This window comes from Mustela lutreola, chromosome 10 (genome assembly GCF_030435805.1).
Source record: "Mustela lutreola isolate mMusLut2 chromosome 10, mMusLut2.pri, whole genome shotgun sequence".
NCBI lineage: Eukaryota > Metazoa > Chordata > Mammalia > Carnivora > Mustelidae > Mustela > Mustela lutreola.
Window position 1 is genome coordinate 5,571,037 of NC_081299.1, and position 25,014 is coordinate 5,596,050.

Genomic DNA, 25,014 nt, shown 5'->3' on the forward strand with positions numbered 1-25,014 from the left:
GGGTGTCCGCTGGTCTGGGATGCTTTTGCCCAGAATGGTCAAATCGTCGTGTGAGAGGGAGCAGGGAGGTTTCACTCTCACTCCTGGCTTGCCAAACCTTGGGCTTTCTTCCTAGAACTTTCTAAGTAAACAGAGATTGCTCTTACACGTGGGCATCTGCACAGAGTCGGTGGGCGGAACACAGCACTGGTCGCTCAGGCCCGCACCCAAACGCCGCCCTTGACCTTCAGGTCTGTTCCCAGCAGATGGCAGTGGGAGCAACTGCAGGATCCAAACCATGAGGCCCAGGACTCGCTGAGGCCACCATCGCTTGATTTTCCCATCTCAGAGAATCACTCTCCGGACTTAACAGTGGAGCTGTGATGATGGTCAGGACACGGGACCTCTGCTCACGGGTCCTCAAGTCCTCCGCTGGGCCCTGCGGTGAGCGGCCTTCTGCAGTCTACTGGCTTCATCCTCCCCAGCGAGGGGGAGGAGCTGGCCTAACTCTGTTTGGTAGGCGGACCTGGGCCCCGAGATGGGCTCCTTAGGTGCTTGGCCCAGGTCACACAGGGTCACATGCTTGTACCAGGGGTTCTGACTCCAGACCTCATGCTGCTTAAAAAGTTTCTAGAGCAAAGGGTGAGCTGCCGTGGTCCTTCCCCGAAGTCTGTCTCTGTCTGGTCACGGTAAGAGGAAAGGGAAGGGAAGGGAAGCCTTTGCTCCACGGACCCGTGATGAGACTGACGCCCTCCAAGCCACTAAAACCGGGCACTCCTGACTGATGCCATTCCTGACTTTCCACTCAGCAAACTTGGAAAACGGGCGCTCGCCCCTTGCTGCTGCGCGGGAATGCACACACCAGTGCGTCTGCCTGCGGCCCACAGCATCTACAGCAGACACTGAACGTGGGGCCAGGGGGCCAGTTGTGAAACCACAGGCTTCACCTGTCTGGTTTCTATCTTCCCAGACTGTTGGACTAACCCTAGATCCTGGGCTGGGATACGGGGACTGGTCAAGGTGCCCATCACACCGGGTCACAGGTTTTTATTTTTAAGGATTTTATTTACTTATTTGACAGAGAGACACAGAGAGCATAAGCAGGGGGAGTGGCAGGCAGAGGGAGAGGGAGAAGCAGGCTCCCCACAGAACAGGGAGCCCGATGTGGGACTCGATCCCAGGACCCCGGGATCACAACCTGAGCCGAAGGCAGTCGCCTAACCGACTGGGCCGCCCAGGTGCCTTGGGTCATAGGTTTTGAGGGAATGTGACAGAACTGACAATGGCCAGGGCCTGCTATGTAGTGGGGCGCTCAGCTTCAGGGACCTCCAGGTCACGCAGGCAGGGTCTGCGGATGCTGTGCCGTCGTCCTGGCCGTGAGCAGGTCGGAGGGCCTCTGAGGACCCTCTTCCTGAAAGACTCAGAGGAGAGGAGATGTCCTGAGATGGGGGCATACTTGCGGTACAGGACCCTTAGGGCAGTGGTGGCTTAGGGGAACTCTCGGGGAGCTTCAAGGGCCATCATGCTAGAAATCACCATGGCTGAGGTGATCATGGGGTGACCGTCACTCAGCCAGTTTGCTGAGCACCTACAGTGTATGGCCCAGCGTGGGGGAATACAGCTGAACACCGCAGAGAAGCACCTCCTGACCTCCCAACAGCCTTCCCTGCCGTAGCATCCATGCTGGGCCCAACCCGCGCCACCCGCAGCCCTCGGCCCCCTTTCCGGCCATCTGTCTCCCACGCTTCTGCTGTGACCTGTCCCTTCAGGCCCTGTGACGGGAAGAACGCCACCAGGGCTTGATGGACGCCGCCACCTGGTGGTCGGGACCAGGAGTGGCGTCTTCTGCGGCATGAAGCACAGCAGAGTCCGGGCAAAAGTAAGGGGAGCAGGGGCGACCTTGGACAGACAGCTGGGGGACAGGTACACAGACATCCGCTCTTAAACACCATGCCCGCCACAGGCTGGAAGGTCTACTAAGAAGGGCATTAAGGTTCTGCTTTTAGTCTAGTTCGCTACATTGGGTGTCCACACTGCAGGGTTGACCACGGTGAAGCAGATGCCCTCTCCTGACCCAAACATCGAATGGGGCAGACCAAGGCCAGAGCCAGAGGGGCTGGGAGATCTCAGAGCAGGCTCAGGTGGTCAGGGGATGGCAGGATTGAGAGAAACTTAAGAGGGTCACTTCAGGTGCCCCAGTAGTGACCAGCTTTGTGAATGGGGCCAAAGGCCCTTCTCTCTGGTCACCCAGGCCTACGACTCAACAGCACACCCGGTCGGTGCACTGAGGAGCCCTCCCCTGCAGGTGCCTGTTCATTCTCGGTCAGCAAACATTTGCAAAGCAAGTGCCTTCCACGCCTGGAACCCCGGTCGGGGTCGGGGGATGCAGGCGCAGCTTCTGCGGCCTGGGTCCCTAATATGCCAGAAGGAAACAATTACCCAAGACTTGCAAGCTGTTCTTGGCGAAGAGCCGCCCTGGGTCAGAGATTGGGAGTCTGGAAGGCAAGCTGCCAGAGCACCCTGGGGCAGCCCGGGACCCAGTGAGGGGACACCACAGATACGGAGACCTCCACGGACCGGAACTGCAGAACAGAGAACCAGGGATGTGGGCAAGCCCTGTGGTGAAGCACTTGCCGTTCCCGGGCCACGGGCTTCAGCCACAAGAGACACTGCAGCTCCGACAGCCTGCCTCCCGCAGGGCCCCTGCCCGCCACGAGTCCCAGGCCTCCAGAGCTCACTTTCTCCAGCAGCCCGCGGCAGCCCGTTGGACAGCCAGCCCCACGGCCACCTCCCCCCGCAGACTGGTCTGCGGAGTCGCTCTGGGAAGGAGACAGGGAGGCCCAGGGTCCCTCTGTCCCTTGAGGTCTCCACAGCTCGGAGGTCTAGTGCAGGACAGATACTTCTACTGGTCCTGGGGCCTGTGGCTTGATCCCAGCTGTCTGGTATAACTGGTCTTGTTGGGATTCCACAGCTTTTGAGTCCAGGAGCTGAGTGGGTTGTCCGGGAGAGGCCGAGGGCGGCCGCTCAGGCTCCCACAAGCTTCTGGCCAGAAGCACTCCAGCCCTGCCCGTCCCTTGTCAGCCACTGCACCTGCATGTGTTCGGCTCCGCGTTCCTGGCATTTGAAGGTCTTATAACTCCGTGTCGGCATGGGAGGTCACTGCTGATGCTGTCATGCGTCCCTGCCCTATGCGTAAGTGGCCTCAGTTCGCCCAGGTGGTGCCTCGCTGAGCTGCCCCGTTCCCCTGGACTTACCGTAGGCATTTGTCAACACAGTGACCGCGCACCCAGCCCTGCCGAGTGCCATTTCATAGCTCACGCTTCTCAGCTCCCTAACCAGAGGGGCTGTGGAGCCACCAGCACCTCAGCCCAAGCCGAGGGTCCATCCACGGGGACACCAATGCCCGTTCATCCAGGTGGCGAGAGGCGAGGGCAGAGCCAGGGCCCCAGTGGCTTCGTCCTCCCCATGGATCCAGCAGCAGACGGTCACTGCCGCAGGCTCTCTGCCTCAGAAGGCGGCAGGGCAGGGCAGGGACAATGGCCACAGCTGTCCACACCTGACAACTATGGCCTGAGCAGCTCTGATCCAAGGGTCTTTCTGCAGCATCAATCTAAGTACCCATTCACAGACACCACAGCCTGATACTTCAACCTGTCTGGAACTTGTAGTTCGTAGGTCTAGGCCTGACGCTACGGTCAGAGAGTGTGCGCTCTAGGTAAGAAACCGGCAAAGGCGGCTCTGGCCGCTCCCCCTTCCCTCTGCACCCCCCTGCCACTCCCGCCTTCTCATCCATGATCCAGAATGACCGTCACTTGTGCCCCCTATGCCTACTCTGGCAGACCCCTCAACTCTATCCCCCCGACCACCCAAGTTGCTGAGCAGGATGCCTGCCATCAGAGAACACAGACCTGCCTCCAGGGCCATCAGTGGGTATGCCCCTCAGGGTCCTCTGCTTGGCAGAACTGTCCCGCCCTCAACTAGGCAGTGACATGAGCCACTCCCCAAGCCTTTGCCACCACCAGGCAGTCAGCCCCATTGGAAGGCAGTTCATCAACAGGGTCGCTCTTGCTCCGTCTCCCAGGGCATCTGGAAGCCCATACTCCAGACGGAAAGGCAATAGTCTTGCAGTGATAGTCTTGAAGCTTTAGGAAAAAGCCCTTGACAGTCTCCGAAAGCTGAGCCGGAATCCGTTCCGATGCCTGCTTCTCCCCACAGCCACATGCACAGCCTCCCAGCCATCAGCTGCCTCGCTCCGCTCTCGGGCGCTAGACTGCATCGGGACACTGGAGGGCAGCTCTGAGGGTGGGCTGACGCGCTGGCAGGGCAGAGAGGGGATGGCTGGAGGCCACTGCACCGGTGGTTAGCTTCAGACCTGTCCTCCAAGCAGGGGAGGAGCTGTATGCCCATTCACCGTAGAGGGTCACAAATGAGAAGGGTGGGCAAGCGGCAGGGGGAGAAAGAGATCTGAGTGAGGAGAGATGTCCCCGGCGCTAGTGTGCTCCTCCCCCAGGCCCGTTCCGCCGCGTGGGTGTGCTCACTGCGGGCGCCGACACTCTCCAACTGGAGGTCGGAGCACTCCTGAGAGCACTGAGAGAGACCCTTCCTACCGGACACGGCAGAGGATCATCTTTCTGGAAGCCACTTTAAGGGTAGGCAAACACTGAGCCGGAAACAGCAGAGACCCCAACTCTCCCCTCTGCCCCATCCCCAGCCTGGGGGACCTAGGCAGGGGCAGCTGCCAAGATCTCCCCCCCCCCCGCCCCAGGAATGAGACACAGGCCACTGGTCCACACCCAGCTGCTGCGGTGTAGCTTGGTTTTATTTATGTCCACAAATATCTCAAAAAAATTACAAAATACTCAAATGGAGAGAACACAGAAGTCACGATTTCTGGGTGTCTACTCTGTTTACACTGTGTTATCTCATGGCAAACTACTCATATATACATTTAGCTTCAAGATATATATAAACGTCGCGAACCAGAATGTACACTCCGCTCTGCTGCCACAGCGAAGCGCGAAGATCAATCCCAACAACATTCGACAAGACGCGTACAGGACACGGAGAAGCCAAACCAAACTTCAAACAAAAGGAAGGAAAATCCAAAAGGAAACCAAGGGGTCGGGCTTCAAAGACACCGTGAAGGTCTGGGGCCTCCTGAACACACCGTAGCTGACCCAGTGAGGGTCTCGGGTCGAAGGTTCTCAAAACGGCGGAATCTCGGTGCTTCACCTTGGGATGTGGGGGAGAACCGAAACCTAACGAGAAAACACCTTCAGACAGTCTTCAAGTAGAGACCGGCAAGTACTTCACTCTGTCTCTTCTTTGGAAAAATGGGTGACACAGAGAGGCGGTCAGGAAGGTCTGAGTGGCAGGCACCGTGTTCCACCGAAAGGAAAACAAAGATGCGGAGGAGGTGGGGGCCTCGGGCCGGCCCTGTCCCCGGAGGAAACAAGCGCCTCTGGCCCGCGCACACCGGGTCTGGGCACACAGGGCTCCTTTGAGCTTGCCTCCCTCTAAGGAGCTGAAGTTAAGGCAGAAATGGAACGGGAGAAAATGAAAGAGGAAAACGACAAACATTTCCAGAATATTCCCAGCAGACAAAACAATCCTGTCTGTCCCAACTGAAACCAAACAGTTTAAGTAGAAACTGGAAATGCCCCCGATGCAGGTTTGAGTCCAGAACCCGAAATCTGCCTGCTGGCTTCTGGGTCAACGCGCCAGCCTCTGGCGCGTCTGACCCCTGAACTGAGTTCCAGTCCTGGCCACACCCCACACCCCACACTCCCGAGCCCCGGGCGCTCTGTCTCGTCGAGCAGTTCTCCGCTGGGACTACCACACGCAATGGCAGAAGCAGCCCTCAAGAGTCTGAAGGGGGAGGAACAGAGAAGATCGCACCCAGATGGGAGGCCGAATCCCCGGGTGCAGACATCCCCAGGTCCCCCGCCCTGGAGAAAGCACACCATGCCCGTGACTCAGAAAGGAGAGGTGGGCGCTCCGCAGACCGGCCGGAGCCCTCGGGCTGGCAGCTCCCAGGTGGAAGGAAGCCTGCCTTCTCATTCCACATCAGCAGCTGCGACTCCTGCTCCTGCCCCCAGGAGGAACGGTGGGACTCAACATGGTGTCCCCATGTGATGTGGGTCACCGTGCATGGACCGCCTCCTGGGGGAGGTGTGCAGGCCGCCACCCACAACTGTGCCAACTCCGAGGCCTCCAGCTGCATGGCCAGAGGACCTGGCCTCCCCACAGGAGGACCCTAATGATGACACACACAGGGCAGGGTTTTTTCTCAAACAGATTCCTTTGGCAAGCATGTGTGAGGAGTTCTTTGCAGGGAATCGTGTTTTCTTGAATTTTCTAGAATGTTTATGAAATTGTCAGAGTATTTAAAAAGGCAGTTGATCCAGAACAACCAAACGTGTGTGCACAGAAACCTATAAGGGATTCTACAATCAGACACACAGAAACATGTGCTTTCTATCCTGCAGAGACAGAACAAGGTGGACACTTAACTCCTGCACTCCCGGGACAAAAGAAGAACGGTTTCATCTAACAGATACCTGCACTTCTGGCAAAGCCCAAGCTAGAAACAGACGGAAGTGAAAATCAAGGCAGCAAAACAAAGCAACGGTCTGTCACACTGTCCCTGCGGACCCCCGGGTACTCCCTGCTGCGACGGCCCCACGTCCCAAGCCTCTGCCCGTTTGCAATTAGTAACGCCCACCTGTTCCCTTTAATTAAAGGGATAATTATATATAACTTTTTATTAAAAAATCAACTCTGTATTCTGTCAATAGCTGGTAGGAATTCACAATTAGTGACATGGCTGGAAAAAATAGATCAGAATAGTTTGTGGAAGAAAAAAAATGCCATTCTAAAATTATTTATTTACAGACATAAAAAGCCATGCTGCAGAACTTTCTCAAATTATGAAGATCTCCTACAATGTATTAAAATAAAAGTTTTTTTTAAAAATTATAGCTCTTGGATTCCAAACTCATATGCCACCTATCTGCAAACCTCGTGGGTTCTGGAACACACGTAACTGAGTGTGTCTGCACGCACAGTGAAGGGTGTGTACTGGATTCTAGCACCTACCAAGAAATCAAGGAAGGAAAAGAAAACTAAAGCCAAACCCCAAGATTGCAGGGAAAGTTTTCTGAATGTTCAGTCCAGTCCAGGACTCACTAAGTTTCTGGGGGACTGTCATGCAGGAGCACCCAAACCAGTCTCGAGGAATCCTCTCTACAAACAAACACTATTATGCTGATAACATTTTTAGTTGTGGGGTTTTTAAATATATAAAGAAATCTTTAGAAGATATTCTTTTTGCTTTTGTAGCTCATATTGTATGTAAAAAGTCCTGTTTCTCCCCCCAAGAATTGGGGTTTCCACAGCCAGCGCTAACAAATAAATAACTTATAACTGCTTGTCACCTTCTTTCTTCAGTCGACTAGAAAGCAAACAGAAAGAGAAAGTATTCAGCACCAAGCCCGGGCAGGTGGGTTAGGCGTGCATGACGACCCTCCTCTGCCCCTCCCTCCCACCAAGATGGCTCTGTCCGAGTCCCCAGAGACCAGAGGCCAGAGGCCTGGGCCCGCAGAGCCACTGGGAGGGGGTCTGGCACTTGCTGATATGGAAGGAGCGCCGTGGGCACCGCCAGGAGGGGTGATGGTTAGGCTGGGCCGGTGGCCCCCAGGTGGGGTATGTGGGAGCCCCCAGGTGGGGCATGGGGGAGCCTGGGCTCAGACGGAGAGCACCCCCCACCCCACCACGCCGGCCCCTCCCCACCTCACCTGTAATAGTCCTCCTGACTTGGTAGGTGGCCGCCATGCATGTGGGGGTGTCCGTGCAGCCACTGCTGCTCCATGGCCAGTCTCTGCAGCTCTGCTGACTGGGCGTGCATGGCCTGCAGCTGGTGGGCTGCAGACATGGGGGGTGGGATGGCCCCGGGCAGGTCTCGGGGATAGGGGGTACCTGCCAAACACAGAAGAGCCTTCGATCCAGAAAGGCCACGGAGGTGGCCAGGGAGCGAGGGGCCAGCAAGGCTGTCAGGTCAGGAGCCAGGCTCCTGAGGGGAGGAGCGAGGGGCCTGTGCAGCAGAGCCCCCCCACCCCCGACCCGAGAGAGGAGGCCCAAACCGCCCCCCCACCCGGATCCCTGACCCTGGGGGCGGAGGGGAGGAGAAGACGGAATATACACCGCCTGGTCCTCAAGGTTTCAGGACTCGGCCTCTCACTGCTTCAGGAGCCCCACCCCGAGCCCTCAGCTGGGCTCCAGTGCCTCCGTCCCTCCTTCACATCACACTGTCCTTGTCCTGGCTCCGGGGATGCCCTTACACTGCTCCACCCCAGCTCTCTGGGCTGGGTCTACCTGCCTGGCTCCCAGGAGGTGATTTGTTGAATAGGCGGACGAACGACTGACCGAAGGGGACATCAGACACCCACCCAGCTCTCACACTGCCCCCTCCTCTCCCAGGCGCATTCTTACCAAAAACTGGATGACGAAGCATCTCGTGCTCATGGGGGGGCTGTCCAAGCAGAGGGTTGGGGAGAGTGCCGGGGGGGTAGGGAAAGCGAGCCAGGTGAGGACCAGCGGTCAGGGGGTCAACCAGCGGGTGCACTGGGCCTGCTGAGCCTGGAAGAGAGGCAGAAGTCCAGATTGCAGGGCGGAGCAGGGCTCTGGGGCTCCCTCCCTGTCCGCCCTCCTCGGCCGTAATTACCAGTGACCTCCTCCTCAACCACAGCCAGCTCCTGGCCACCAGGGCCACCAAGTGCTGACCCAGAGTGGCTGCCCCCTCCCCAACCTGCAGCAAAGTTCCAGAACGTAACACGGAGATAAACTGATACACGATATTCTCTGCTCTTTCCCGAGCACCCCTAAGGCAGTCTCCCCCACGCTGTTTTGTTGAGGACTTTGCTCATCAGAGCCTACTTGGCTGAACACCTGAGGCCTGCCGTGCACCTGCCAGGTCTGCAGGGGACCCGGGGTCACTCTAGTCGTGCTACAGCCAGCGTGTCTCACCCCAGCTGTCGGCTGGACTGGCAACACTGCCCAGAGCCTCCTCCCTGGCCCTTCACCCACAGAACCCACAGGGGTCAGCAGAGTGGGAGCGGCCAGATACCCTGCGCCGTGAGCAGGGAGGCGGCGCACGAAGCCCCACTTTCTCCTCCTAGGCCCGGGGCCCCATTGCCCTGTCAAGCCTGCTCCACAGTTACCTTCTTGACCAGGCTTTCTCGTGGCTTTCTCACAGCAGCCTTGCTCCCAGCTCCCGTTCCCTCCCCCGGTTAGGTGTCCTCCAGAACCCTGACTGCTCTCCACATCCCGAGATGCACTGGCTGACTGCCTCTGCGTTGGGACGCAAAAGCGGACAGGCTTGTTGTCAGCATCTACAACTGTGCCGGACGTACCCCAGGTGCTCTGTGACTATCTATCAAGTGGATGAATGTCGTATGGACGGATGACTGCCTACTCTCAAATAGCTGGTTGAGACACACCCACTGGTGACACCAGGGCTCACACGGCCCATGCCGGGTGGCCTTAAGGCTCCAGGTGTCAGGACTGTAGAGTGAAAGTGACAGCTCCCAGGCTTCTCCAGAACCATCTGCCTGAACAGAGTCCAGGCTCCCGAATCGGGGTTGGGTATGCAGAGAGCCAGGGGTCGCCCTAGCAGTCACCCTCCTCCTCAGCACGGGGGCAGGTCTGCCCACTCAGAAGTCCTACATGTGGGCTGTGCCCTGTGGACGCCATGGCAGGCCTTGGGTGCAGGGCACAGGCCGAGCTCCTCCCGCCCCATCCAGCAGGTCTGCAGAGCTGTAGACGGAGCAGGGACTCCGGCTGTGCCGGTCTCTGCCTTCGGCCCAGCTGGCCAGTTGGCAGACCTTTGGGAGCTCATTCCCAGAGTGGAGAGCACTGGGTGGCCTTCACCAGATGAGCCAGGAAAAGCCCAGGCCCTGTACCCAAAGAGGGAACAGGAGGGCTGTTCTTTAAGTTCTCACTGAAAGATACCCCAGGGCCTCCGCCTGGGCTCCAATGCCCTTGCCCCGCTCCTCAGGCCCCAGCTCCCGCCGTTAACGGGACTCAGTGAGCACAGGTCGCTTCCCACTCTCCCTGGCATGGAAGCCCAGGGCCAAAAACCCCAGCTTCCTCCAGGAGACCAGAAGCAAAGGGCCCCAGGGTGACTCAGCGTTCTGGAGAACTGAGGGGCTGGGCGGAGGCCAAGGCTGCGGGGGAGGGAGGCGGCGAGAGGACCCCGCACCGAGGCCGACTGCCCCCAGCTCCGGCAGGAAGGAAGGATTCCTTTCGGAAAGAACTGCCTCTGCGTGCAGACAGCGGCTCCATCTCTGGCCTGCGCCCTGTCACCCCAGAACTCAACCCACAGCACCCTCCCAGCCCAGCCCCAGGGGCACCCACCTTGGTGGAGGGGGTCCTGCTGGTGGAGGTGGAGGTGCGAGTGGATGTGGGAGTGCTGGTGGTGGTGCGGAGTCACGTTGAACATCTGCAGGCGGGCCAGAGGGTCGCTGGTCAGCGACGCCATGCGCTCTGCGTGGATCCGCTCGGCCGCCAGTCTATCAGGGTAGCTCATCTCGGGCCGCAGCTGGGGGCCCGCCAGGGCCAGTCTCTCCCTCTCCAGGGGGTTCAGGCCCGGGTGGAAAGAAGCGAAAGGGTGGGGGCCCGCCGTGGGGGGGATGGTGAGGGCGCTGTGCCGGGCGAAGTGCTCCATGGGGTTGGTGGCTGGGTGCAAGGGGTCCAGCTCCGGGGGCTTCACCTCGAAGCCTGGCTTCATCCTCTCCCGCAGCTCCCGCTCCCGGATCTCCCGCTCCCGGATCTCCCGCTCCCGGAGCTCCCGCTCCCGGATGGTGGGGTCCACATTGTAGAGGCCGGGCATGTGGTAGGCCAGCAGAGGGTCAGTGGGGTTGAGGGGCATGTAGAAGGGGTGGTTGCGGTTGGTGGGTGACATGACGTGAGGCCGAGCGTACTCGCTCAGAGTCCGAAGGGCAGGTGTGTCGGGCCCGATATACGGAGGCACCGCGGCAATGGTGGTTGGTGGTGGCTCGAAGGATGGCCGCAGGTGGCCGGGACCACTGAGCTGGGGGTCGCTGAGGCGGCCTTCGTGGGCCGAGCTGGACGCCTTCTGCTGAAGGAAGGGAAGGCTGTGAGGGGCAGGCACTCACTCTGCAGAGCCGGGCCCAGCCCTGCTGCTCTCCCGCACCCGCCAGCCAAGGTGGTCCGTCCGCCCCAACAAGAGCAAGCCCCGACCACAGCCAGGGACAAGCTTGGGCCGCGAGGACATGGTCCAGCCCCTGCTGAACGGTCTGCTTTGTGCCGGCAGCTTCCCTCGTGCCCTGGATGGGGCTGGGCTGTGCACCGGAGAAAGGGAGCCGCAGAGCAGAGCTGGGGCGGGACCCCCCCACCCCGTGGCCTGGTGGCTCCCCGACTCACAGCTGATCTCTCCGCCTCCCGCTCCCGCTCCCGCTCGCGCTCTTTCTCCTTCTCCTTCTCGCGTTCCCGCTCCTCTCGTGCTTTCTGCTCAGCCTCCCGTTTGGCCTTTTCGATGGCCTCCTCCCTCTTCTTGGCCAGTTTGGATCCCGCCAGAGGCATGAAATACAGGTCTGTCCGCGCACACGAGTTGTAACCACGGTCCAGATGTTTGTAGAACCTAAAGAAGGCCACATCTCTCGCTGGGGCCCTGCCAAGGCCTCCGCCTGCCCCAGCTGCCCAGCCTGTCCCTGCCCTGGCTGTGCCCGCATTCCTGGGAAGCTAGTACCTGGCGGACTGGCTGGCATGGCTGGGGGTGTCCACCACAGTGGGCTCGGGGGACGGGCTCCTCGGCGGGGGAGGCGGGCTCTCGGGCTCCTCAGCATCATCCAGAGCCTCTTCCTTGATCTGGACGGTGGGGAGTGGGCAGGCTGCCCCCCCGGGGCCGCTGCCTCCTGAAGACACAGCAGCAGAGCAGGGCGGCTGGGCCGAGGGGCCAGGTCCCGCAGGAGGGGTGGCGGTGGAGGAGCAGGTCGGAGGGGTGATGGAAGGAGGTCCCCCGGGGACAAAGGGGTGCTGGGCAAATGGGGGCTGGGGGGGCACCTGGTGGAGGCCCGCTGGGGGGTGAGTGGCAGCAGCAGGAGGCAGGCTCTGGCTCTGGGTCAGCACCGGGGGCTGTGCAGGGGAGGAGGGCAGGGGCTGGCTCTGAGGCATGAGCTGTAGGGGAGGGGGATGGGCTGAGGGGGGATGGTGCGTGGACAGGGAGCTCAGAGGCTTCAGTGCTGGAGGGGGTGGGAGGTTGGCATTCATGGAGAAGGGCGAGGGCCCTGAGAGGTGAGGTGGGTGCTTGTGAGCTTGGGGGGCCGGCAGCTGGGGGATGGGCGTGGTGGGTGGGGGCTTGATGTGGGGCATGGCCAAGGGGGCCGGTGGCAGGGGTTGCTCCCGTGGGGGCTGCTGGGGCTGCAGGGCTGACTGCGAGGCCGTGGGCTGCAGGGAGGCATGAGGAAGAGCAGATGCTTGAGAGGCCTGGGGAGGGAGGCCAAAGGGCTGAGGGGGGCCTGGGTGCTGCAGCAGGGGCCCGGCCTGGAGGCTGTGAGGGCCACCTGGGCCCTGACTATGCAGCGGGGGCTGGCTGTGAGGTGGGGCAGAGGTCTGGCCAGCTGTCACGGTCAGAGGCTGGAGCGGGGGGTGTGGTGAGGGCAGCCGCTGTGGGTGCAGGGCAGGTGCCTGCTGGATATGAGCATGGGGAGCAGAAGCCACCGGAGCCTGTGGCTGGCTAGGGGGCTGGGAGGCTGAGGGCGAGCCCTGTGGAGGGCCTGCGGTGGCAGAGGGCGTGGGCCCTGGTGTGGGGAGCTGCGGGGCTCCCGGTGGGACAGTGGAGGGAACTGGAGGGGCCGCACTGGGGGCCCCTTGCAAGGCTGGGGGCTGGGCCTGCAGCATCTGCTGCTGGGCCGAAGAGTCTGAGTCGCTCTCGTTGTCCTGGGGGCTGGGGATGCTGGGGGACGTGCTGCGATTGTCCTGGTCGATGTCTTTGGGGTCACTGCTGCCCTCATCGTTGACACTGCGGCTGTCCGAACTCTCTCCCTCACCTTCTGATGGCGAGTTGGGCCGGCTGATCTCCTAGGGCCAGAGATGGGAAGGATGGCTCTAGGACAGCAAAGGCTCTCACTGCCCTGCGGTGCTAGCGCCTGGCACACAACACAGGTCTGTGCACACAAGGTGGCAAGCCTGCCCCCAGGGAGCATAGGTACCCTCTGACCCGGCCACTCTCGGAAACCACTCTAGTCTCTCCCTAGGAGACGGGGCACTGCTAGGTCCCAGGGAGATCTGGGCTCAAGGCCTCTCAAGGGATGTTAGCTGCCAGCTACAGTCCTAGTGGCTCAGCTGCGCATCTCACCTGGGTTTTCGTCTTCTTGGAGCTGGTCCTGTCGGCTTCCTCCGTATCAGAGGCCGCCTTCTCCCGCTGGCGCTTGCTGCTCTTAAGGGGCGATGAGGCTTCCTCCTTCACCTTCTGCAGTGGGAAAGCCCAAGAGGGGCATCAGGACAAGGGAGGATGTCCCATCAGCCCCAAGGGGTAAATGATAATGATTCGCTGACACATTGCTCTGGAATTCGGAGCTCCATCTCCAGAAGCAAGAATGTTCTGGAAGGGACTAGTTGAGGTCAGGAGAAACAAGTACCTGGGGGTGGAAATAATTTGGCTTTAGGGGGGGAAGGGACCTTTCCAATCACACCTTATCCTTTGCCCCTGAGGCCTTGGGAAACTCAAGGCAGAGGCAGTCCTCAAAGGTCAGTGCTGGGACCTGCAATGGACCCCGTTTCTCCAGACCCTAGACCCTAAGCTGCAATCTGTGGCCCTAGTCTAGGGCAATGCTGATGCCCAGGGAGGCTCCAGGAACGACCTGCAGCCCCATAGCTGAGGAATCTGAACATCAACCCCAGCAACCTGGGCTTTAATGAGAGGGCAGGGCCGAGCTGGCCCAATGTCCTGGGGGATGGGCACCTCACCTTGGCTGACTTCTTCACGGTCTCTGCTTTGCTATCGTTGCTGGAGGTGCTGGCAGCGCTGGGTGAGTTCCGGCCACTGGAGCGGATATCTTCATTGATGGGTGAGGCGCGACCATCAGGGCTGGCTGGCTGCTTCTTCCGACCACTGCGCAGTGTAGACATCTGCCCACCCAAATCGGAGGCTGGTGAGACCAGAGCCCAGCACACACACAGCATCCCCAGGAACAGAGCCTGCCACCAGCACGATGGCAGACCCCAGGCTCTGGTGAGCAACAGGCGCCTCTGGCTGCCCCTTGCTGTGTGGGGGTCAATATGGAACTAAGGGAGGGGGCTGAATGGGTGGGTTCACATGAAAAGACAGCAATCCCTAAACCCAAAGCACCCCTCTCCGGAGATGGTCCTGGCTGTGGGGCAGAAACAAGCTAGATCTTCTAAGGGGGCAGAAGTCCACGAGGGCCTCTACTCTGCCAAGTTCTCCAGAATGATCACATACTCTGCTTCCTATCACCTCGCTCTGTTCATTCCATAGAACTGCCCACTTCCTCACCCAAACCAAACCAAACACCTGCCGATTTTGTCTGATAGTATGACCCAAAGGGAGAAGGTGTCAAATAACATAGCTCAGCTCCTAAAACCACCAAGCACTTGAGCACGTTTCTGCAAAGCTATGGCACGCAGAAGAGACGGGGGGACAATGATTCACATCAGTCCATCTGCCAGGCAGCCTGGGCACCAGCAGCCTTGACAAGATGGCAGGGTCAGAGGAAGGTGGACGGTGCCATCTACATGCCTACAAGAGTCACTGGGGAGACCAGTTACAGGGAAGACCCTTGGGCATCCCCAACTCCCAAGCTGGGAAAACCCTTGTTCCCAAAGGTCCCTGCTGCCACATTTCCAACCTGGAAAACAGAAAACTGAATCAAATATTGTGGGGGGAGAAAAAAGAGCAAACTCCTGCAAGTTTTAAGTAGACATGAGATGCCACACTACAGGTGGTGGGCCCAGGGGCCAGAGGAAAGTTGGGGGACTCGGAGAGCCTGCACTGAACAAGACACTGATGAGTTCTCTGTAAAAGTAAGCTCAAGACATGCACCCCACTGACAGTGCAAGGGAGGGAGAGAGCAGAGGCTCTTTCCAGACCCACAGACAAAACTAGTAATACCTTCAAGCCAAGCACTCCTTAAAGGAGGATGGTTCTCTACCTGAAACCAATCGCTTCCCAGCCTCCCGGGAGGGACAAGCCCCAGCATCCTAGTAACCTGAAGTGGCCGGGTCATCTGCCCTGAGGACTCACCGAGCCACGACTGCGCCTCGTCCTCATGCTATGCTTCCCACTGAGCCCATCCTCTTCCTCTCTGACAGGTTTGAACATGAATGGGGGAGGGTCCACGGGCTTCTCAATGGGCGGGAGCTCGCCGTATTTCTTGAAGTGGATGCGGCAGTCTGTACACAGTAGGATGTTCTCCCGGCCCCCGTGGTGCCAGTCTTTGGAGGCTGCAGTAGGGCAGATGGGTGCAGGTGAGGGCCCTTCCGTGGCCTCAGGCAGACGCCCGTCACTTGCTTGGCTGCTGCTTGCTCTCTCCCAGGGTGGGAGAGGATTTCAGGAATATCCGTTCCCTCCCAGTTCTCACGGTGCCCAAGAGGAGCTGAAAGCAGGCTTCCCAGAAACACAGGTACCCCCCGCCCCCCCCCAACCACACTGACTATAAACGGGGGAGGGACAAAAGCTACAGATTTCTGCTTTCTCAGGTAACCCTGAAGCACAATGCAAATGTCAAGCCAGTGACACTCTGGCAGGTCTTGAACTAGATTCATGAAATGTTCAGAACAAGAACGTGCCTGAGCCTGGCCTGTCTCAGTGAATGCTCCCAACACTCCCCGCCCCCCCCCGATCCCCACTTACTGGTGGTAAAGCAGTGGCGGCAGGCGTACCCCTTCAATTCCTGCTCGCTGTCCTCACTGTCAAAGTCATCCTCGCTGGCTGAACTCAGGTCCACTGGGCATGGCAGGAATACAACAGGGGTGGGGGAGACACCATCATGCTTGGCCAAGACCAGGACCACCTGTGACCTGTGGCCTGCCCCAGGCTCCAAGCCACCAGTCAGAGCGGCGTGGAAGGCTGAGGTGGGGCAGTGTTCACGAAGGACCACTCTGAATTCCTCAGGGCCAGTGAACAGAACGAAGAACTCATATGAAGGGTGGTACCCAAGGGTCTGCCCTACCCTGTATTTGGAGACTGATGTCACATCTGAATCCTGATGTGGCAAACACTGATGCCCACAACTGGGAATGGGGGCAGCGAAGCACAACCATACGAATTCCCTGACACATCCAGGCATCCTGAGGAGCTCCCTCCCCACCGAGTCCTACACCTCCCCCCACAACCCCAGCACCAGTGGACTAGTTCCTGTTTGCATGTGCAACATAAGCAACCCGCAGGCTGAGTGCCCCAGGCCAGGACAGAACCGCAAGGCCCACTGCTGTTTGCGGACAGCTAGGAAGACTTAGGAAGGTATCATATCACACTGCACATCATACTGGGACCAAGAGGAGGGTCTTGATAAAGCAGGAGGAAAAAGAAGGAAGTATTAATCTGATCTTATTCCTAACACAATACCAACAGAACTCAAACAGTACCTCTTCCCCTAAGTGGACAACCTCTGAAGTTACCGAAAACACCCCAAGACAGGGTCAAGCCTTACATTTTCATAAAAAATTAAAATGATGTTGAGATTATTTTAAAAATATAAATGCATGAATAATTACTGAAACTCTCCTACCAAATCCCCAAGTCAGCGCTCACCCGGTGCAGGCTCTGCTATGTCCCTCACACTATGCTGCATAGTAGGCAGCACACACTGCTGTCCCCAACCTGTACCCTGACAGGGGTGCCTGTGTGGGCAGGCCCAGAGAGGGGGCAAGGCGCTGCGGCTCGTGGGTGAAGACCCTCACTTACGGAACTCGCTGGAGGGGGGTCTGGAGGGCGTGCTGACGGGTGTGGACGCCGTGCGGGTCTTGATCCTCCTGAACACGGCCTGCCTGCGGTGCCTTCGATGGGCCCTGGAGCTGGCTGCCTCAGGGGTTTTCTTCCAGTAGTAATAGAAGGTGATCAGCTCCCCCTGCAGGAGAGAAGCCTGGCTTCAGAGGGGCTTTCCTTCTCCAGGTCACCCAGTCTGCCTGCCCTCTGCCACCAGGAGCAGGAGCTGGTTCCTAACAGCTGTGCTGGAGATGAGGGGAATGGTGCTTGCTCTAGGCACACCTGTGAGCTGCCCACTAACTGGCGAAATGGGATGTTCCCCTCAGCCCAGCAGAGCAGAATTTCTAGATCTCAAGAACATTCGTTCATTCAACAAGTACCTGCTGAGCGCCTACCATGTGCCAGATGCCATGGAGAAAAACCAATGAACAATCGAAAAGAAGGAAAATGCTTGCCTTCCAACAGAGTGTATGTACAGATGTTTTCTTCACAGCATTCCACTGAAATCACACAGGTATGACAAGGAAATCCTGGCCACTTAGGTTATTCCAGGAACAAGAAAAGGAAAAAACTGAGATGGTGGTGAGCTGGGGTTAGGAAAAACAGAGACCCCAGATCCAGGAAAACTGCTCCACAGCCTCTACCCCAATCTGAGTGCGCACATCGGGACAAGCTAACACAACGTCCTGAAGGTGAAGACTGAGGCCTGACAGTGGAAGGCCCTGAGGGACAGACACCGTGGTGCTGATGCAGAGGGGCAGTGCTGTACGTCACAAGGCCAGCCTTTAGGGCAGAAGGAGCTATTCTTTCCATGGCCCAGCAGAAAGGAAGACAAGAAATCCAAGAACGAACGAACAAAAGAAAGAAAGGAAGGAAGGAAGAAAGGAAGGAAGAAATATAGCAAGGGGGTATGAGCCCAAATGCAACTTTTGAGACCCAGCCCCTCCTCCAGCTCTGTGCTCAGCGGGGAGTCTGTCTGAAATTCTCTCCCTCTGCCACGGTCCCCCATGCATCCACGTGTGTGCTCTCTCTTTAAAACAAATCAATAAATCTTTCTAAGAGAGGGGCTTTTTGCCCCCCACCCCAGGAGCCCAGCAGACACACCACACACACCAACAGGAGAATGGCATGTTCCGCTAAGCCTGGTTGACACAACATCAATTGCTTAAAACGAAGATCCCAAGATAAAGTATCTTTACCAGGAATTTAAAAAGACAGAAAGGGGTGCCTGGGTGGCTCAGTGGGTTAAGCCTTCGGCTCAGGTCATGATCTCAGGGTCCTGGGATCAAGCCCCAAATCGGGCTCTCTGCTCTGCAGGGAGCCTGCTTCCCCTCCCCCACCCCGCCTGCCTGCCTCTCTGCCTACTTGTGATCTCTCTCTTTCTCTCTTTCTGTGTCAAATAAATAAATAAATCTTAAAAAAAAAAATAAATAAAAAAGACCAAAAAAGCCCACTTAAAACAGCAAAAGTGTGTAATTCACATTGATTTTCTCTAACTGAATCAATCTTGTGGACAATCAATTAGTGTGGCTGACTACTGTATCCTGGGAAGTGCCCCTGTGGGAACCTCGTACCCCCAGGTGGGAGCCAGGTGGCCAGAGCACCGCACTGCCTCATGGAAGGGAAGGCTCAGTGCCCTGTGAAGGGAGGAGCCGAGAGAGACATGAAGCTTCTGTTCTCTGGTGACCTGGGATCTGGCTGGAAAGACCAGTGCCAGTGAGACGGTGGTGGACAAAGAGCACAGACACCAGGCGACAGACAGACGCTGGTGATGGCTAGAGCCTTAGAATGATGAGAAGTGAGTTTGTAGAGAAGAGGACAGATTTTAAGTGGGGAAATGGCTTTTGCACAGCAGGTAGCACGTGCGTGTTGAATGTTCACTGCTCAGAGTCGGAGTCTATGCCTGTGCATTTTCTAAGAAGTGGGACCACAGCTGTCGTCAGATCCTTAAAGGAGCCTGTGATCCCAGAGGAGCTTCCGACTGGCTTCCAGAAGCCTACATACACCATGTATCTCTTGGAGCCGTGAGTATGTTTCAGTCTTTCCAAGGGCTACTTAAGAGAATGCTAGTGACTGCCAATACCGAACAGATGAAGTATGACCCCAGGCCCAGAAGGCCAGGAGCCGCCACCAGAGAAGAGCCTGCAAACTCACCCGGCCCTTTTCAGATCCACGAGACAGAAACAGTAATAAGTGACGATGCAGGAATGCCTGCCCTTGGATTTCTGAGCTGTTGGCTATCACGTGCTGTTCTACAAGCACAGGCTACCTTTGTCCCTATGGTGACTGAAGCACTCTGAGCCCCTAGGTCATGAACTGAAAACCTCCTGGCTCCTGCCTCTTTCCTTCCTATTTTCCTGACTTGGAAAGTCACTTACCTCTACTGATCTTTTGGTGTTGGCTGGCTAGAGGGAACAAATTCCTAAATCCACTGGGGATTAAGAGACCTGTGCTGATATAAAACTGATCTGACTCTGGTTTTCCTATGAGAAAATACAGAACAGAAGCCAAGAGAAGTCACTGTCAGCCTTCAACACTTTGTTAAAGTGACATGCTCTATCAGTTCAAAAAGACAACCAGTACAGTAAATCATGGTCCAATCCCAAACCTGGAAGGAAGTGGTACCTCCCACTGCCTCCTCTAGCTGAAGTCATTTTAGGGGCCAGCAGATGAGAAGCCTGGGATGTAGGAGGAAATGTGAAGCTACAGGAGACAGAAGGAATAAAAAATGGGAGAGAAAGTGAGGTGGAAGGCGCTACCAGGGTCTCTGCCAAAATCTCAGCGCCAGCGGGTGGCACTGGCACAGCTGCCCGCACGTCTCTACGCGGCACTAGGCTGCAGCACAGCAGTGCCTCCTGCAGTTACGAGGGACCTGCGCCCCCCTGCTGCCGCCCACAGCCAAAGTGCAGGTGCAACTTCTGACTCCCCTAAAACTAAGAGTCTACTGTTTACCAGAAACCTTTCCAATGATATAAGCGGTCGATTAACACACACTGCGTATGTTTTATGTATTATTTCTGTATTCTTACAATACAGTAAACTAAAGACAATCATAAAAATTACTAAAAAAATCATAAAAAGGAAAAATATATATACATTACTGGACGACATAAAATAAATCTGTTTGTAAGTGAGCCTGAGCCATTTAACCTGTGTTGTTTAAGGTCAAAAGTATTTCAATGTCTCAAATAGGAATGTTTGAAAGAGTTTCAAATGGCTTTAAAAGATGGCATAGCTGGCAGATGAAAAGCGGGGAAGCCAGAGTTCACTGAGGCTATGGTACTGGCCCAAAGCGAGATGCCAGACAGAGAAAGGCTCAGGAAAAAAGCATAGGTTCTCAACCTTAACTTCCACTCCTGCACTGTGTACTCCCGGACTGTGTGAGAGAACTAGAAAACAAAAGAAACAAAACAAAGAAACCTAATATTGAAATAAACATCAGCATTTTGTCAGCAATTAAGAAATAACATCTTTTAGGGATGCCTGGGTACCTCATGTGGTTACTCGTCTGCCTTCAACGCAGGTTGAATCAGGTTCAATCTCGGGTTCCTGGGAATAAGCCCTGAGTTGGGCTCCCTGCTCAGCGCAGAGTCTGCTTCTCCCTCTGCTCCTCCCCCCAAACTCATGAACTCCTCCGCATGCACTCTCTCAAATTTAAAAAAACAAAACAACAACAACAACACCTTTTAAACAAGGAAAAGGAGGGGACACCTGGGTGGCTCAGTTGGTTAAATGTCTGTGTTTGGCTCAGGTCAGGATCTCAGGGTCCTGGGACTGAGTTCCGCATTGGGCTCCTTGCTTAGCGGGGAGCCTGCTTCTCCCTCTGCCTAGTTACTGCTCCCCTGCCTGTGCTCATTCTCTCACAAAAAAAAAGAAAATCTTAAAAACAAAACAAAATAAGGAAAAGGAGTCCAGAGCAGGTTCTATTAGAGGACTACAAAGGATCAAACAACCAAGCCAGAAGGAGTTCCACTACAAGCCTATAAACTAGTTTGGAAAGTGAAAACATAAGTTTCAAATATAGGAAGATGGGGTAGTGACTAGAACTTTCATACGCTGACGGTGGGACTATAAAATGGTTCAACCACTTTTTAAACTTTGGCAGTTCTTACAAAGCTAAACAAACATCTACCATATGACCCAGCAACTGATCCCACTCCTAGGTGTTTACCCAAAAGAATTAAAAACATATGCTCACACGAAGACTTTCATCCAGATGCTCACAGAAACTTTACTCTTTGCAGACAAAAGCTGGAAACACTCCCACACCCCTCAGTGGGAGAAGGGATAAACGGTCACCGTGCGCCCAACTATTAGGTGCTAGTTGGCAATAAAAATGCACCAACTGCTGATCAACCTGGTAATAGGGATGAGTCTCAGAACATCACACTGGATAGAAGCAGCCAGATACAAAGGGGTATGGACCGTTTGATTCCATTCTAGAAAAGGCAAATCTAAAAAAAAAGAGAGAGAGAGAAGGCAAATCTACAATCCCAAAAAGCAAACAAGTTTGCTGGGATTGCCTAGTCTGGAGGACGAGGAAGTAGAAAACTACCTGCTGAAGAACATGAGGAAACCTTTTGCATAGAAGGGAGCATCGTACAAACGGATAGTGGTGCTATCTGCATGGAGGCACGGTTATCGAACTCCCTGAACTGTGCCCTTACTGCACGTAACGTGGGTATATTTTTATGGTATAAATGGTGTGCACACCAACTACACATCAGTGAAGTTGACTTAAAAAAATCCAGGCCAGGTTTTATTAGCTGCCTCTCAACCACTGCAATGTCTACGAAGGGATTAAACACTGGAATGGAGCGGATCTAGGAGGATTAGAAACAGCATACTGGTGACTGCATGGGTGGCTAGGTCTTGAGCACAAACAAAAGAACATGTCGGGAAAAGCTTTGGTTCTACAAATAGGGAATGAGGCAGCCAGAGGCCTCACCAGGAACGAAGTCAATTGAACTTTAATCAAACATGCATAGTGTGTGCTGCAGAGACCCGCTGCACATAAATTCAGGGAACAAAAGCTGTTGCAGAAATCAATAGCTTGCTGAAACATTAACACAGGCAATCATTGATCAAAAGGCAGCTCTACAAAGGCAGCCTTGCAAATTAGCTCCCGCCTTTGCTTGCAAGCAAACACAGAGGCAGCAACGTGGACATGAATGGCCGGACCCTATCGTTTTGTTCCCGGGGCTCTCACCCACCGCACAACAAGGCCTCCCAGCCAGCACACCTCACGTCTCCGTGCTGTAATTGCACGCAGCACGAGCGACTAAACTGGGTTAGTGCCTGGGCAAAAAAGGAAAGGAGAGGGGGCGAAGTCCTCTCCAATTGACAGCATTATGGGCTGCAGTGCTTGCCAAGAGAAGCGTTTAAACCCACTGGTCTATATTTAGCAGATTCTCTCTCACACACAGCTCCCCCCCCCCCCCACCCCAAGCTCTTCGCCTTTCCTTTGGTGTAAGGGGGCAGTGGTGGCTGAAGCCCATGATCTGCTCCTGGGTTTAGGCACCAGCTCCCCGCCCTGAGGCAGGATCTCTGCACAGCAGGTCTTCTCCCTAGGCAAATCACTCAGGGGTAGAGAACCAGGACCCATGAAGTTTCTCTGATTTTCCATCAAAATGAAAACATGGGGTGGGGAATGCCAGGCACAGGAGGAGGATGGAGCTAAAGATGCTCCGCAATCGGGGTGGGTGGGGGCCGGGACGAGAGAGTCAGGTTGACCAAAGGCTCCAGGCACCAGCAGACAGCTCAATCACGGCCACTCCTGTAATCCAGAAGCTTCTAGGGCTCAGCCACTTGGAATTAGTAGGAGGATTGGTTCCTTCTCTGCAGTCACCATTGTAGTTCTGTGCTTCCTCATGTCGGATTGTGAGGCCATCAAGTTTACTCCACATAAAACATTAGCGCAATGTCCTCCATGCCCGCCCTCCCCACACCATCTGAACTGAAGCAACTGAGTGGGGGTGGGCTCACGCCGTTCACCACTTACCAAGAGCCTCCTGGTATAAACTCATTTCAGGTAAGTTCTGCTGGCATGGCTGGGCCCAGCTCTGCTTCACCCTGGGTGAACCACAGACTGGCGACACGTTTCAGGGAGCAGGGTAAGCAAGCATCCCACTGCACGCGTGTGCGCAAGAGCAGAAGCGGGGTGGGGTACTACGGTGGCAGCTGGCAGCCTGACCAGGTCTCCCTCCCGTCTTACTAACAGGTCAATCTACCTACAGCCACTCGCTGAGTTAAAACAATGTCCACAAACCTGATTATTATTTAATTTCCCACAGGCACTGCACTGCAAAGGGAGGGGAGCCTGTAACCCCTCCTGCCTGATAAACACACACACACATACAACACACACAATATTTTTAAAGTAAGATAAGCTACATGTCTTGGGACCCTGGGAAGAGGAAGGCACAGAGGCACGAGCCGCGCAGGTGGGCAGCGAGCGAGCAGGCACTGGAAGGCAAGTGTCGAGGGCTTGCCAGGGGAGCGGGGCGAGCACTGCAGCCAAGTCCCCCGCCCCCAAGGCTCTCTTACGCCTCAGCCTGCCATCACCTCCAGAAACGAGCTCTCTGGGAGGCTGATACGGAGGCAGGAAAAGGGAGTCCATTATTTTTGTCCCACGGGAGAAACCTAAGGGTACAACCTAGGACTAAGTCCCAATTCTTGTGACGACAACATATTATTCCTGCCACAACCACACAAAAAAGGCATGACATCCAGGGGTGGGGAAGGCGGTGCAGGGGTGGGGGGTGTGAGGCAGAAGATGAAGTCTAGTGACCCCAGCATGCAGACCATGGGGTACCTGCAGCCCGCCCGCTACTGTGAGGCCAAGGCAGGCCTCAGTCTTTCGGCAAGAACTCTCTTCTCACACGCTCCTCTCAACTCGGTGGACACAGTCACGCTCTGTTACCTTCCATTCTCACAGTGGTTCTGTGACCAGCGGGAAAAATGGAGAACTGCTGACTTCAGTTATGTCAAGGAAGGCCTTGAGAACCCAGTCCTGGTCTGTGCGAGGAGGGGCAGGGAGCGAGGGAGGCAGGAAGGACTCGGGTCCGGGCCCCGCTCCACAGCGAAGGTCCCCAGGAGAGAAATGCTTCCCCCACTGGGGAGGGGAGCTGCCGCTCACTTTCTCTTCTGCACCAAACCTTCAACAGGCGTCCTCAGAGAAAGGCGGTGGGGTAGAGCAGGGTGGGGGGTGGGGGAGGGGGCCTGGGAAGCCGCTCTCGGATAAGGGCAGTAGAAACAGAGCTTCTCTCCAAAGCTACTTCACAGCTCCTCAAGCCCACATGCCCCGGCTAGCCAATGTGATGGGACAGGGCCCACCGCGTGGGTGAGAAAGTAAGCATTTAGAAGAAATTATGTGAATTCTTTAAGACCTATTATTAACTGTTCTGACGCCAAATAAATTTTTTACCATGAATATGCAGAAAGAGTACACTAACTGTTCTCCTCCCAATGCCCTATTCTGCACGCTCAAGTGCAGCTGGTGAGAATCAGGGCATCACTGCCCTGCAAAACCTCTGCTGAAGGAGACCCTTCAGTTTCCATCCGGCCCCTTGGGGGCCGAGGTACAAAGGAGTGTAGAATCCCACCACTTGGCTGGCTGGAATGGAGAAATCTAAAGCTTCCTTTTTCTTTTCATTCTTTCCTTTTTTTTAAGGTGTGTTTTTCCAGAGAGAAGTTCCAGCGAGCAATGAAAAGTTACAGAACAAGGTCCCTAACCCAGCAGGGGCAAGAGGGAGAAGGAAACATGGCACAAGGCTGCTTCTCAGACTTCACTCCCCAACCCGGGGCCCCAAAAGTGGTCATGGTCCCAGGCGAATGCGAATGCGGCTCTGGCTCTGGGAGCGGGTCGGGAGAGCCTGCATGGGCCACATCCCCCAGGAAGCCCTCTAATAGGAGTGCTCTGACCCTGCAGCTGAGCCTGGCCACCCTGACCTCCACGACCACCCCTGCCTGGGATTTACAGCTGCATTTCTTGGCAAAAACTACTAACTCAGGGCAGTGAAGTAAGGCAGTCAAATTTCCTGGCAGAGACTCCTATGCAAGTCATTCTTTCC

The 25,014-nt window shown here is 56.2% G+C and overlaps 1 protein-coding gene across 4 annotated transcripts in view; it reads right to left on the reverse strand.

The window, feature by feature from the left end:
- Positions 1-4,780: 4,780 nt before the first annotated feature.
- Positions 4,781-25,014, reverse strand: part of RERE (arginine-glutamic acid dipeptide repeats) — a 422,365-nt gene continuing 402,131 nt past the window's right edge. For 3 of the 4 annotated variants that reach the window (XM_059138457.1, XM_059138460.1, XM_059138461.1), the window contains 11 exons: positions 16,922-17,084; positions 15,869-15,961; positions 15,260-15,459; positions 13,966-14,127; positions 13,355-13,468; positions 11,747-13,077; positions 11,422-11,638; positions 10,393-11,116; positions 8,470-8,616; positions 7,776-7,956; positions 4,781-7,432 (listed from right to left, as the gene is read on the reverse strand). In XM_059138457.1, coding sequence (XP_058994440.1) covers positions 7,399-7,432; positions 7,776-7,956; positions 8,470-8,616; positions 10,393-11,116; positions 11,422-11,638; positions 11,747-13,077; positions 13,355-13,468; positions 13,966-14,127; positions 15,260-15,459; positions 15,869-15,961; positions 16,922-17,084 — 3,366 coding nt within the window. In that variant the 3' untranslated portion in view covers positions 4,781-7,398. The remainder of the gene's footprint in view (positions 7,433-7,775; positions 7,957-8,469; positions 8,617-10,392; positions 11,117-11,421; positions 11,639-11,746; positions 13,078-13,354; positions 13,469-13,965; positions 14,128-15,259; positions 15,460-15,868; positions 15,962-16,921; positions 17,085-25,014) is intronic. The other variant, XM_059138459.1, reaches the window with a different exon arrangement.